Source organism: Herpailurus yagouaroundi, unplaced genomic scaffold (genome assembly GCF_014898765.1).
Source record: "Herpailurus yagouaroundi ecotype Mexico unplaced genomic scaffold, PumYag 182, whole genome shotgun sequence".
Taxonomy (NCBI): domain Eukaryota; kingdom Metazoa; phylum Chordata; class Mammalia; order Carnivora; family Felidae; genus Herpailurus; species Herpailurus yagouaroundi.
The window spans coordinates 22,610,546-22,626,125 of record NW_024412413.1 but is presented as its reverse complement, the minus strand read 5'-3'; the positions used below and the strand labels follow the sequence as shown (position 1 = coordinate 22,626,125).

At 40.7% G+C, this 15,580-nt stretch overlaps 1 protein-coding gene across 16 annotated transcripts in view; it reads right to left on the bottom strand.

Annotated features, from left to right (window-relative positions):
• The window catches only part of ANKS1B (ankyrin repeat and sterile alpha motif domain containing 1B), a 909,382-nt gene that overhangs the window by 17,804 nt on the left and 875,998 nt on the right, over positions 1–15,580 (bottom strand). For all 16 annotated transcript variants that reach the window (XM_040491122.1, XM_040491120.1, XM_040491121.1 and 13 more), the window contains one exon: positions 11,313–11,450. In XM_040491122.1, the coding sequence (XP_040347056.1) occupies positions 11,313–11,450 (138 nt within the window). The remainder of the gene's footprint in view (positions 1–11,312; positions 11,451–15,580) is intronic.

Sequence of the window (15,580 nt, the reverse complement as noted above, 5' to 3'; positions counted from 1 at the left end):
CAAAGGAAGAAGTGAATACATCAGATAGCTTATAAAGGAAGAACCAGGATCATAAAACTTAGAAATTTTTTTGAGAGAAAGAGCAAGTGAGCAAGGGGCAGAGAGAGGGAGGGAGGGAGGGAGGGAGAGAGAGAGAGAGAGAGAGAGAGAGAGAAAGTGAAAGAGAGAGAGAGAAGCGGGGCTCACCTAAAGTGGGGCTGGAACTCACCTGATCTGGGACTTGAACTCACAAACTATGAGATCATGACCTGAGACGAAGTCTGATGCTTAAGGACTGAGCCACCCAGGAGCCCAAAACTTAGAAACGTTTAAGCACACTGGACAGTAAATATGCTCTTGCCACAGAACATCAGCAGGTGGGATCTAAAATGACTATCCCAGTAAGCGCAGCCTCAGCCTGCATCCCCTCCCTCCTATGAAGCGTTCATCCTTCCTTCCTTGTTGGAAAAGCTCCAAACAAATTCAGGAAGAGCCTGGTTCCTGACCTTGCTTGCCCTGGGAATCCACCATGTCCTCCTGCGTCTATCTAGTTTGGGGTTCTGTCTGGGATGCCCTGTTTCAGGGGTGCCTTTTGATTTTGTCCTAGCAATAAGCTTTATCTCCATCCCTAAGAGCCAGGCCACTGCCAGGCCTGGAGGAGCAGCTGTGGAGGTGGCCTGGGATGGGATTGGAAACAAAAGCATTCTTTCATTTTTAGAAGGAAAAAAAAAAACAAAAAAACAAGCATTTTTAGATAAAGTGGGGGTTTGAACATTTTTTTAAGCTGAAGGGTTCAGTGGCATATTTGCAAGAATACTATAATATTTAACATTTTCGTAAATAGAGGACGGATTAGGTATACTGCATAGATCCACACAGTGGAACACTAGGCAGCCAATTAAAATGAAAATTCAGTCATTAAAAAAAAACTGGTTAAAAGACTCTAAGTAAAAATATATGGATATATACAAACATAGATGGTATCTGTGTGCATAGAAAACAGGGATATATATAAAGATGTTACTAATGGTTAACACAAAGTATTGAGATGATGAATGAGTTTTTATGTTTTTTATGTTTTGAACTTTATTCAACTGAAGATGAATAATTTTATAGTCATAAAAATAAAAGCCTGTCAATTTTAATACTTAAAAGAAAATAGTCTAGCTCAAAAAAATCTTACTTATTCTTTACCCATCACCTTGGGGTTCTGAGTGTCTTTGCATTCTCTGGCAGAGAGGGCCGGAAACTATTCCAAGCAAAACCCAGGCCCTACTGCAGATGTTACTGTGGCTCACCTCCATGTACCAATAGGGCTGACCATCCATTAGGCCAAGAATCTAATTTAGGCTCTTCAGTTTTCACACTGGATGTCAATTCTAACATCTGCTCAGTTGAATTTTAGACTACCTAGCTCTTTCTTTAACCTGGAACTCCAATACTTCTTTCTACTCTTCTAAGGACAAAGAGTTGAACCTTCTACTGTCTAATTTCTGTCAAGCTCAGCTGAAAAATGTTGTATGTGGACATTAACTTATAGACACACACTCAGTACATTCTTGGAGCTGTGCTAGGTTTTACTGCTGTACCGAGTCAGACCACCTGTGAACCTGAACCACATTCTATTTCATCTCACAGAGATGATAAAGCAGACCTGGCAGCAACTAGCACATGACATTGCTTACTATGTCCCAGGGACCTGCTAAGTACCTGATGTAGATTACCTCTCAGAGCTACCTTAGAGAGGGAGAATCATCGCCCCCAATTTTATGTGTGAGAGGTTCAGGATTAGTGTGACTGATTAACCTGGCCAAGTTCACACTGCTAGTAAGGGGCAGAGCCAAGATTCAAACCCAAATCTGACCTCAGATGAGCCAGTATTTTGTGCCACTCAGCTCCCTGCCTTGTTGCTTTTCGTGAGTCTGCTGATGTTCTGCTTTCACTGAGGGAAACTCGTGTTTTGGAGATTCACTGTATGAATGTTAGTGAGATACTATCAGACAATATTGTGTCATGGAGAGACTCAGGACAAAAAGTTCTTTCAGACTTCAGTCTCACTGAAGTTTTGTTTTCTGAGAGGATGGGCTATACTCCCCAATACAGGAGACATGTATTTCCCTATTTGCTTTGACCTCCAGGAAGCTCAGAGCCAAATTTGTGGCTTGGCTCTAATAACTACATACAATTCTGTGGTCTGCATACTGATGTTAAATCTATTCCCTTGGTGTTGATCTTCCTTTTAGTCTGTATTTTCCCTAATTCAGATCTGTGTGTACCTCTATTTTTAGATCTATCATACCCATTTATGTAAGTTGCTTAAATCCTTGATGGAAGAAGGCATGGTATAAATGATGTCCATTTGTTCATGCATACATTTGCGAGCTCACTTTGTTTAACCCGTTAACTACCAAAATGGCTGACAAGCTACATCGTATGTGGCCTTCTCATCACCTGATGAAAGTGACACCTCAATAAGTGAGCAAGCTGAGAAGGGATGGGACACCACAGGGAGAGAGGGCCCTGTTGGTCCAGGCTGGTAAGCTACTCTTTGCAAGTAGACCATTCTGATCTATCTTCTGGCACTTTCTGCTAGCATTAAAAAAAACACAAAAACACCACATTTCAGTAACTGGAATTGAAGGAATAAACAAATGTTAGTTCCACAGCCTTAGGAAACTATGGGCCCATACCTGGCTATTCTTCGGACTCTGGGGGTTAGCAGAGCTACTTCCTGAGGTCAGCAAAGGTTATCCATGCCTGAAGAGGATGCCAACAGAGACATTCAAAGAAAGGGCTATCTCTGGGCATTGAAGCCCTAGACAGGGCGGAGGAGTCACAAGCATTATGAGGAGCTTCAGAGGTTTGCCACACCAGCACTGGTGACTAAAGACCATGCCTACATCACCTGCATGGGCTAAAGCTACCATGGGCTACCTACCTGTGGCACCAATCACTGCCACTGGGGACGACACTGAGAATGGGGTCTGGTCCAGGTGACCTTTAGGTCCCTTTCCACCCTGAGAGATCCAGGATTCTAATTAGAAGCTGATGTCTCTTACTGTGGATTCAGTTTAGAGATGTACATATAGTTGACCCCATGTTAAACTGTAGCATATTACGCAAAGACCAGACTGCAGGCCTCAACAATCCACCAGCCAATGCTTAGAGAGGCTATAACCAAGGGGCTGGCCTTCCTCCCAAAGGATGTCCTCATTGCAACAATCACCCCTAAAACTATTCCAAATGCTCAAGTATTTTGTCTATTATAAAATGACTCTTTTAGCAAAACACCCTTTCCCTGTCTCTCATCTTTGGCTGGTAAGTTAATGCTCACCTGGGGCACTGTATCTTCCAGGAGCCTTCTCTTAATCCCTTTTCCTGACCCTCTGGCTAAGCAAGGTGCACATTCTCAGACAGCCCTGCAGCATCTTTACACAGCTCTGCTTCGTGGTATTTACTAGTATTTTCTCTCATTTGTCTTTGTGTCTGTAGGGCTTAGGGTACATTAGCTGCCTGGTAGGTCCCTAAGATCAGAGGACATGCACCTTAAGGGTTAGATAAGGGTGACTATGGATGGCCAGAGCCAATTCTTGCCTTCTCTTTTCTCTCCCGCAGGTAGACCTGGATGAACAAAGGCCAAACAAATACATGCAATGCCATCGGGGCCCTGAAAACAGAGGAGAGTGATTTTTCAATCTGGGTCCTCAGCAGGGTCTCCAGAAGGAAGCCACAATTCTCTTTTGGCTGTATTTTGCTTGTACTTCTTGTTTTTTAAGACCTAGGGTAAGCTTCATCTACAAGTTGCTTCACCCACATCTTGAAGCAAAAATAACTCTTGAGAATATTCTGGGCATATTCACAGAATTCATTGACATCTCTTTAACTCCACCTATAGTTAGTTCTCTCAAGTACAAGCCAGAACTTAATCTCGATAGATTGTATCTGTAAAAGTAAATACTGCCCAATCACAGTCTTTAGTATTTAGAAACAAACATTAGGCATTTGGCTAAGATGTCTATCTGGTTCAGGGCTGACATGCAGACTGACCAATATACAGATAACCTCTTTAGGGGTAATTTCAGCTCACCAAAAGAATCATGAAATTAATATTTCCCCCTAATTATAACAGGGGTACATGTATACAATTTTAAAAATATATAAAGAAGAAAATAGAAAATCACCTGCAAAATTCTGCTGGGATATAGCCAATACTGCGTTTTGGTTGGTTTTCTTTTTGCATTCATATATATACAAATACTTTGATATATGAATATTTACATATGTGAATTAAAAAAATTAAAATCACACTTGATATGTGGTTTCATAAGCTTCTTTCTCATGCAACATTAAATCATGAATAGTTTTAGCCTGCTACCAAATGTTCTTTAAGAATCAGATTTTTAAAGGTGGCAGGGCATTATTCCAGCATTACTCGCTAAGGTTTAACTTCATGCCTCATCCTGAGTACATGAGGGCACACTGGCTTAGCAAAGACCTAATTAGCCAGGAGGTTGGGCCCTCCTTCCTTAAGCCATGACTTGCTTTCTTGTAACATTCAACGTTCTCCGTGGAGATCATGCACCTGTGCCCCGTGTTCACCTGTCCACATGAAACCATAGCCTGAGTTGGCTGGATAGCAGGCATCCACAGGGACTTGGAGAAAGGGTATGCAAGAGAGAGATCTGCCCGATTTCAACCTCTCCCCACTTTTCAAAAGTAAATGCTCCTAGTGGAAGCTATAGTAAACCTTTACTAAACTGTGATACCTTTGAAAAGGGGCACTTCCCAAATCCAAAACCCTTTTTATTTTAACCCTTCTCATTGAAAATCTTTCTCAAATGGACAAGTCCATTTCCTTAGCTTAATAAAAACAGTAAATATAAATGGCTTCTTGCTTATTGCAGGTGTGTGTAATACTCTGAGCTCTCCACTCCCAAGTGAATTAATGAGTTGTCATGCCTCCAAACTTATCACATGTTCACACAAAGTAAGCATTCAGCTTCCAGCCCGAGCACGCCTCCTCTGAGAGCCCCAGCCCTGCTAGGTGTTGGCACAACTCCAGGGTAGCAAGGGTATGATTTCATGGCAGCTATTTGTTATGTCCCTACATCTTCTACTGAACTATGAGCTTCTAGAGAGCAGGGACCTGTGCCTGACTCATAGTAGGCACTCAATAAATGTATTTATTTATTTATTTATTTTATTTTATTTTTTTTTTAATTTTTTTTTTTTTCAACGTTTATTTATTTTTGGGACAGAGAGAGACACAGCATGAACGGGCGAGGGGCAGAGAGAGAGGGAGACACAGAATCAGAAACAGGCTCCAGGCTCTGAGCCATCAGCCCAGAGCGCGACGCGGGGCTCGAACTCACGGACCGTGAGATCGTGACCTGGCTGAAGTCGGATGCTTAACCGACTGCGCCACCCAGGCGCCCCATCAATAAATGTATTTAAATGGACTTTGACTTTGTTCCTCAAGTGTGGAATGCTGCTGTAGCAAACACATGCTGTAAATGAAAAACTGTTTTTTCATACGGGTTCTCACAACAAGAATACAACTGCTACTACCCCTCTCCTGTACTCAGCAGCTGAGAATAGTTGAACACCCTGTGGACACATATTATCTCATTTAATTCTTATAATAGTCGTAAGTGGTGGGTACTATTGTTAGCTCTGTTTTACAGATGAGGAAACAGGATTAATTCTTGGCCAGACTATAAGTGCTGACCTGATTCTAAAAGCTACACTTCTAAACAGGACACCTGAGTTTTAGTTCTTTGCAGGGAGGCTATATGGACACAGGTATGAATGCTGCCAGACAATCTGCAAAAAAAAAATTCAGAGTGCCTTTCTTAGATCTAACTTTACCAAAAAATGGGGTTGATTTTAGGCACTAATAACATCCATCCCTTCTTCCCCCACAAAAAATAGGGATGAAGAGAAAAAAGTGATTATTATTCTTTGAATATCCACCCACCTTTGACTTTGTGACTTGGTTAATTCTCAATGATTTATGCCAATGGAGAAAAGAGACAGATATAATGCACGTTGACAGTGTTAATTTATTCCTTTTTTTTTTTTTTTTTGGTGAGGGAACAGGTGGTGGTGCATAGGGACCACTGGGCTGGGAAAGCTGCCTTTTTATATTCAATTAGAGCCACTCACTGCTCTTGGGAGCAGGATCCCTCCTGACACTGACTTGCCGAGGAGTCTCAGTGGCTTCAGAACCAGACTTTCACTTTAGGTTGCTATCATAAGTGAGAAATAAGGCAGGGAAAGTGGTAGAGTTACATCTAAAGGACTCTGTGCCCTTTAAGGTTGCCTTCTATTGCCATGTACTTTCATATTTCATAGTTTCATAGTCAAAGAGGTTGAGGGCCATTTTCAGGTGGAGAAAACGAGAAACAGAATGACAGCTACAGCTTGGCTCCACACACAATATTAACTTAGTTGTCAGAGGTCAACTAACATCATCACCACTACCACCAACAGTTTTCTGCACCAAGTTCCCACTTTGTTGGATAACCTCTGCAACACAAGTCCTAAATACTTCTCGCCAGGAACTTTGAGCTACCCTGTATATTCTCACGGTTTACAAACAGGCAGTATGGATGAAGGAGGTCAAAAGGTACAAACTTCCGGTCACAAGTTCTCGGGAATGTCAAGTCTAGCACAGTGACTACAGTTAACAATATTATGCTGTATATTTGAAAGTTGCTAAGACAGTAGATCTTAAAGTTCTCATCACAAGGGGAAAAACTGTTTAACTTTGAGGTGGATGGATATTAACTAAAGCTACTGTGGTGATCATTTCACAACATACACATAAATCATTATGTTGAATACTTAAAACGAATATAAGGTTCTATGCCAATTATATCTCAATAAAACTGGAAAAAAGGGGGTTCAGGACTTTTAATTTCATTAAACAGATGAGAAAACCAAGAAAGAAACTCGTTGCAGAGCTGAAGTCAGAAGCTGGCATAGGTCTCATTGGTCAGGACAGTGTGCTTGACTGGACTGTCCTTTTCTGTCTATGCTTTGTTTGCTGGGACATACTGGTGGCACAGTACTATCAGATGCTGTCACACAGTCCCCCAAACTTGTCTGCCTGCATTTCATCATCTCTGCTTCTCCAGTTTAGTTCCTCTCATGGCCCACATTCAGCCAAGAAAGCACAGGAAAGAGGGAGCTTTGTCTCCCACATCCACCACCCACCAGCATCATGACTCCAACGTTGCCTGCACATTCCTGAGCCAGTCTGTGCCATACCACGTGCTGCATGCTCAAGATTACAGAATTTGGGAGTTGCACGTAAGAGCAAAATGAGCATGGTTAAAAATACCAAAGACTGCAAATATATTCTTTATAGAGAAATGAGAATTAGCAAGTGTCTAACAAGTCATGGCTTTTAATTCTATTAAAAAAAAAAAAAAACCCTTTCATATTTTAAAAGTATTAAATGAGGTCCTTTCTAGATTTTTACAATAAATCTGATAGTTCCATAGAGAGTGCATTGAAATCTTTCTGATTTACCCCTCTCATTACTTAGAAATCTAGAATGAGTGAACAGTATATAGAAGATGACAGTTTCCAAGTGGCCTTGGTTATATCTGTTTCTTACCTATAGCATCCTCCTAAGGATGATCACTGCAGCTTTGGGATCTGGTGGCCACTGAAACACTCATTCCCCCCTTGCAATCCTTCCTGCATGGTATTCCCCTTCAGCCACTTGAGATAAGGCAGGAGGGAGGGAAAGTGGGATCCATGTTTTCAACCCCTGTAGCTGGTCTCATGACACATCCTTCTTTTCTGCCCAGCCGTATTGCTGCCTCCTCCTCTAAGTTCTCACTGCCTGGACAGTGGGTTTTGGGAAGCCTTCTGTTCTATGGCAGATGAGAGGTGTTCTGGGCCTTCCAAGTTAAGAGATGGGAATAGAAATCTGCTGCCATGACAGTGAGAGTCTAGAATGCAAGGAGGTTGATGCTTGCTAATAGGTACATCCTGGCTTTTTTTCATGGGGACCTGCCCCCTAATTCTGCTTTTGCTCTAGTCTTCTTATTTGCATCGATCTACATGTCATCTAAAACTGAAACAATCACAAGCTGAATAACTTATCATAGATTCTAAGTAATGGAAACAGGCTTAAAGATCCTAAAGTATAACATTTCCTAAAGTTCTGTAGAACACCACCCATGCAAAGTGCTCTCCGAAAACAGTTCCATGGTCAGGTGAGCTGGGGAGACGTGGTGCAGTCCACCCCCTCCTGGCATCTGAGTGTATTAAAGGCTTGACAACGTCCCTTAGTAAGTGAACTATGTTAAACTCACATGGTAGATTTGTAGGGGGACTTGGGCTTTCCTTCCCAGATTTCTATGGGAAAACACTCTGAATTTCAAATCTAATTCCCCATAAATTGAAGTGTTCTAGACATCACTGAATTTTCTTGATGGCAGATACTCATAAAAACATTGTTTTGACCTGTAAAAGCTTTGCAAGGTCAAAGCAGCAATAACTTTGCAATAAAAATGTGTATGTATTCATATATATCAGCTAAAAGATAAAATGTATACTTACAGCTTTTTTGTGTGTGTGCAATTTGAGCAGCCCAGGGGAATGACTCATACCAAAAAATTTTAAGGCTCCAAGACTAGACTGAATATTGAACTGCCCTATATAAAGATACAAAATCCATGCTCAAAGAGGCTCTTTTTTTTTTTTTTTTTTTTTTTAGTGCAAGCAAAGCTTGTTGTGTCTCAAAATTGCTCAAAGGCCCTGGTCAAGTCTGGTGGCCTTTGTTACTATTTTTGAAGTTAGACAAACTGTGTTCACCTAGAGAGGATTAAAATGGTGGATTTGTGGTAGATGATGAAAATCCTTTGGAGCTGATACCAGCCAGAATCCTAAGCCTGTGAATATCTACAGTAAATCAAACATCTGGGTGAAAAGCTAAAAGATCAAGCAATTCTTTGCGTGCTTTCCAAATGTATCAGGGCCATCATGAAACTGAAACTAAACAGTTGCCTATCTTCCCCCCACATTTCACCTCCGTATTCTGGCATCACACATACATTGCTAAAAACTCAAGGGGGCAGATGACCTATAGGTATCATTTTTAGTTTGAATATAGGACAATATTTGGGGTATGATCATAAAGGCCAATTATATGTTACTTTAAGAACTAATTTAGAAAGAAGTGCTGCAGTACTCAATGAGAGGCTGGAATTCATCCCGAAGAGTATCACAGTATTAATGTTGACACTTAGTGAAAACATTGCATGAAGGCCATATACCATTATAAGGCCTGCAGAGTCAATATTTTCTTTCTCTTGTTTCTATTTTATTTATTTATCACTTCTATTTTTTCAGTTCTTTTATAAGAGCAGTGGGAAAACTCTAGGATCATAAATACACTTTTGGCAAATCTATTTTATGTCTTTTAGCAGAAAGAGGGCCAGGCTGTCAATTGTGATGTAAACAGGCAAGGAGAGGGAAGAGGTAGGGAAGGAACATTGAACACCTGTTATTTAGGAGGCACTCTCCATATGTTCCTTCATTTCAATCCTGATGAAAACCTGTGAGGTACAAATCCCTGTACCTGGGTTTATAGACAAAGGAAATTGAGGCTCAGAAAAGTCCTACAACTTGTCTAAGACCAGGGTGCAGGAAGCAGAGCTGGGTGGGGTGTGAACCCGGATCTGCCTGTTCTTTCTATGACACTAATCCAACTCCCATAGTGAAAGGTATTTCATGCAAACCAAAATATGTGTGGATAGAATGGAATTTTGCTCTTTACAGAAACAACTGCATTTCACAAGAATGGAAATTATGTTTAAGGCACCAGAAATCTAATGCTGAAATGACTTAAAAATTTTTTTTTTCAACGTTTTTTATTTATTTTTGGGACACAGAGAGACAGAACATGAACGGGGGAGGGGCAGAGAGAGAGAGGGAGACACAGAATCGGAAACAGGCTCCAGGCTCTGAGCCATCAGCCCAGAGCCTGACGCGGGGCTCGAACTCACGGACCGTGAGATCGTGACCTGGCTGAAGTCGGACGCTTAACCGACTGCGCCACCCAGGCGCCCCATAATGCTGAAATGACTTTAATCAACACCATTGATCTCATGTAAACAAACACAACCAGAGATATTCAAAAGCAGCTTTCCAGGGCTTTGCTTTCCAGTCCTTACTATGATCACATCCCACTTCCACATACCTTACAAAATAGAGGGAAGTTTTTAATAGCACATGAACATTCTTTCCTATTTTCGGTCTTCAAAAACTGAAAGTCATGTGCCACTTGCTCTGAGCAAATGCTCTGAGCATGAGCCTGATGTACCTTAGAATGGATTATGGTGGTCGTTGGTCCTTCAGTGTTAGCCAGAGATGAAAAAGATTGTTCCAAGAAGTTTCACCCATGACACAGAACTATGGGCTGGCCTCCCAAGAATATATTTATTATATTGCAGTTTCTGTGTAATTATTTAAATATGTATATTTCAAATACATTGAACAGGGCAAAACTGTCAAGTTAAAGTGACATTTTAGGATTCTTCTGATTACAAATTATTTCATGGTTGCCACCATATCTGTTCTCGCTGCTTCAAATGTACACTAGCAGAATGTACACTAGTACACTAGCAGAATGGCTAGTGTACTGTATTAGAGATTCTTAGAGATATCCTCAAGAATTGGTACCATACTGAGGGTATCTATTTATCTTAGTGGAACACTTGTTTTCTACCACTGCTTTCATTTTTCAAGTTTGTAATATAAAGTCTAATGTTTAGTCTAATGACAAATAGGACTATAAGTGGTATAATATAAGTATGTCATTACCAGACTAATTCTGAATAAGCAAATGAACCAAACCTTGGTGTTCTCAATTATAATTTGTAGGTATAAAAACTGTTTGACTACTTTTCAATATAGAAAACCACAAATAATGTATGAGGCACTGAAATTTATTTTTCTTCCTAACAAATCTGGACTACTATGCCCTACTATTTAAAAATGGCCACCAGAGAAACCAACAGACATTACTATGTTTTGGAACCAAAGAAAGAAAGGGATTTGTCAAATATGAAAAATCAAGTTAGTAGTTGAGCAATAGCAGTTCAGATACCAAGGAGAAATCGAATTCTAAATTTAATGGGTGAGTGAAAATATAGAAAAAGCTCAGAAAAACTTAGTCTGCAAAATACCTTACATTAGGCATATCTGAACACTTGATAAACAAACCAAGTATCTTAACTGTAAGTTGAGCTTTCAATAAAATGCAGGTGTATTGGGGGAAATATTTAATCTGTTCAAAGATGGTAGTTACTCACCACATCGAAGGCAGTAAACACATGACAGTAGTGGTGATTGGACTTCAAATCTTTTGTGATATAAGCAAATGTTGAGAGGTCTTCTGGGTCCTGGGCAGCACAGGAGATATTACGAATTTCATGCTCGGCAATTATGTTCTAGAAGAAATGACATAAGTGACCATTATTTTCCTTTGCAAACCAGTAAATTTTAGAACCAAGGCAAATGACTTGGGAATCAGTTGCCTTCCCCCTTTCTAGAATGTTCTAGACCAGCAACATTCAAGGTGACCCAACACGCTATCTGTGGGTAAATGAATACCAGATCTGGAAGGAATGTTTTCATTTAATTAAAAACAACCTAATATAGTCATATCCTGGAGCAGTGGTTCTCACCAGGTGCTGTGAGCAGAAGCAGTCTGGGTGGCAGACACTCCTTAAAAAAATAGTAGTTATGAAGCATTTTAGTGTTTTGATTCCCCATATACACCTATAGATAGGCAGTGCTGCCTTCTGCTAATTCTGTCTGGAAAGGATCACCTGCCACATTCTGTATGCTGGGAGAAACTCTTCCCCATCTTGCTGCTCACTGTCTTGTGCCCTGCTCCTACTGCCCCAGAGCAAAGGCAGGTATAGAAGGAAACGGGCAGGTGGAAATGTCAAGGTGCTATCTTTAAAAAAAAATTTTTGGGGGGGTGTCTGCGTAGCTTAGTTGGTTAAGCATCTGATTCTTGATTCCGGCTCAGGTCATGATCTCAAGGTTGTGAGATTGAGACCCTACTTGGGATATTCTCTCTCTCTCTCTCTCTCTCTCTCTCTCTCTCTTTCTCTCTCTGCCCCTCCTCCCCACTCATGCTCTCACTCTCTCTCAAAATAAATAAACATTAATTTTTTAAATGTGAGTTTAGTTGACACTGTTACATTAGTTTCAGATGTACAACGTAGTGATTCAACTTCTCTGTACATTATGCTATGTTCACAAGTATAGCTACCATCTGTCACCATACAATGTGACACTGATAAACAATTCTGAATTGCTTACTCAGAATCAGTCTTGTAATGACATACTTACGGTATTATGCCACTTATAGTCCTATTTGTCATTAAGTCTAAACATTAGCCCTTATATCACAATTGACTGTATTACGCATGCTGTGCCTCTTATCCCCATGATTACTCATGCCATAAGTGGAAGACTGTACCTCCCACTCCCCTTCACCCATGTTGCCCATCCCCTCAGCCCCTTCCCTCCGACAACTCTGTTTGTTTTCTGTATTTATAGGTATGATTCTGCCTTTTGTTTATTCAATTGTTTTATTTTGTAGATTCCACATGAGTGAAATCCTATCCATTTGTCTTTTTTGGTCTTATTTCACTTAGCATAATACCCTGTAGGTCCATCCATGTTGTTGCAAATGGCAAGATCTCATCCTTTTTATGGCTGTGTAATATTCCAGTGTGTGTGTGTGTGTGTGTGTGTGTGTGTGTGTGTGTGTGCACGCACAATCTTCCTTATTCAATCCTCTATTAATGGACACTTAGGTTGCTTCTATATCTTGGTTATTGTTAATACTGCAATAAACATAGGGGTGCATATATCTTTTTGAATTAGCATTCTCATTTTCTTTGGGTAAATAGTAGTGGAATTACTGAATCATATGGTATTTCTATTTTTAATTTTTTTGAGGAACTCCACACTGTTTTCCACAGTGGCTGCAGCAATGTACATTCCCACCAACAGTTCAAGGTGCTCCCTCCTGAAGACTCTGTGGAGGCTAAGGTGTAGAGGTACTATGAGGGAAACAACCACTCTGCATTATTCAGGTCTTGGATTCCCTGCTTGATGCAGGGCCCTGTGGATGACAATACCTTACTAACTATACCCACTGTGCAGAATTATGAGTGGACGCTGTGGCTATCATTATTATCTTACAGGTGGGGAAGCTGATACTCAGTGTAAGTGCCTTATGCAGGACAGGTGGTAGAGTTAGGACTAAAATGTAAGGTTGTCTGACTGTAGAGTTCAGGCTCTTTCACACACTGCAGGGCCCCTCATTGCCACCTCTCCCTCACTGGTTTAACATAATGTCATTTTTTTCTCTCTAGCATTTCTTCATGGCATCTCCCTGCCAGCCCCCTCATTCCAACGTGCCTCTAAGAATAACTGGTGGGAGGTAAGTGAAGAAATGTTTAAGTATTATTATTCTAAAGCACAAAATAACCAAGGAGCATCATCTTGGCTGCAAACCCTGCTAGAAATTTCTTTTGATACACAGATGTATTTCAAAGCAAAAAAAAAAAAAAAATTCCCATAATTGCGCAATCATTTTTTATCTTATAATATCCCATTTACGTTTTTTCCAGTTGTCATAGATCTAAAACCCTCAATACTTTAGTTATGCTAATTACTTTTTAATTGCACAGTCTTAAATAACCTGTTGGCAATAAAATGTTCCACGTATACCCATCAATGCCTAAAAATGCTTACAAAATGTCCTTCCCTGCCAGCACCCCCAGCAAGTGCTTCATGGCCCCCACTCTACTGAGCTGTGTGGCTGAGAAGCAATTACAGAATTAACACATAAAAGAAAATTAAATTAAGACATTCTTCACTGTGGCCCTGTATGTTGACACTACACGTAGCACTCTGTCAAAAATAACTCAATTTGAAATTGGAATCCCATAAACAAATAACATTCTATTGCAAGATACAGTTTCAAAATAGAAGGCCATGATCTTCTTCTGGCATTCAGATAGGTTTTCAAGTAGAAAACTAAATGAGGAGCTAGTGAGTCTTAAAATGAATTTAAGAATCTACATGGTGTCAGGGCAACTGGGTGGTTCAGTTGGTTAAGCATATGACTCTCGATTTTGGCCCAGGACATGATGTTGGAGTTGTGAAACTGAGCCCCATGTTGAGCATGGAGCCTGCTTAAGACTCACTCTCTCTCTTTCTCTCTTACTCTCTCTCCCACTCATGCTCTAAAAATAATAAAAAATTAAAAAAATAAAAATAAAAAGAATCTACATAGTCTTCACAGGGATGTTTGCAAATGCTGAGAGTCTCCACCATCATTTTAATTGGGGGTTGCCATGACCTTGGGGAGTGTGGATTTGGTCTCACCTATCCAAGATCCACTATCATTAGAAATAGAACATTCGCTCTGATTTTTAACTAAATTGGCATTTTGTGTTCTTGAGATCCTTTACTAGCATTCGGTAGATTGGAAGATCAACTTCTTGGGAAAGTATTACACTGAAAAACTCCCTGTCATTTTGAAAAAAGTTATTTTTATTTAAGACAGAGAGAGAAAGAGAGAGAGAGAGAGAGAAAGCAAGCCAGCAAGCATGAGTGGGGAGGAGGTGCAGAGGAATAGGGAGGGAGAGAATCTCCATGATGAACTCGGAGCCTGATGTGGGGCTTGATTCCATGACCTGGGATCATAACCTGAGCTGAAATCAAGAGTCGGATGCTCAACTGACTGAGCTACCCAGGAGCCCTGCCCTCTGATGTTCAATGTACTGAATTTCCTGAATCACTTCTCAACTGTCTTCAGTGGTGTGTGATAGCATCATGACCCTGGGCAAAACTATAAAGTAGGTAAAGTATATCTTTGGAGATCTCTCTTTATTACGGACTGCATGTCTGTGTCCTTCCCAAATTCATATCTTGAATTCTTAGGAACCTTGAAATCTTAAGCCTTGATGTGATAGTATCTGGAGGGGTGGGGAGGCTCTGGGAGGTGGTTAGGTCCTGAGGATGGGGCCCCATGATGGAATTAGTGCCCTTACAAAAGAAGAGAGACCTAGCTAGCTCTCTCTGCCATGTGAGGACACAGCAGGAGGATGCCCTCTATGAGCCAGAGAATGGATTCTCATCAGACACTGAATCTGCCTCCAGTACTGTGAGAAATAATGCATATTACTTAAGCAACTCAGGCCATGTTAATTTGTTATAGCAGCCCAAATGGACTAAGACATTTTCCCTTTCTTGCCATTCCCCCAATTTTCTGGAACCCCCCACTTCTGTATTTCCCAGGAGCCCAGGGCTGTCTTTTAGCTGCCCATTGAGACTGCCCTCTTCTGTGTTGCTTCATGGTCCCAAATCAGCCTCCTCTCCCACTACTGAAACTCTGTTGCTATGATCTAGAGGGAAGGTGGCTAATAAATGTATTCTATATTTCATTAAGAATAACCGATGTTTAATCATCTTAACTGGCACTTTAAAAATATGCTGTTAATTGAATTCACATTGATGGCTTGTGTAGGGAGGGATTGTTGAACAGAAC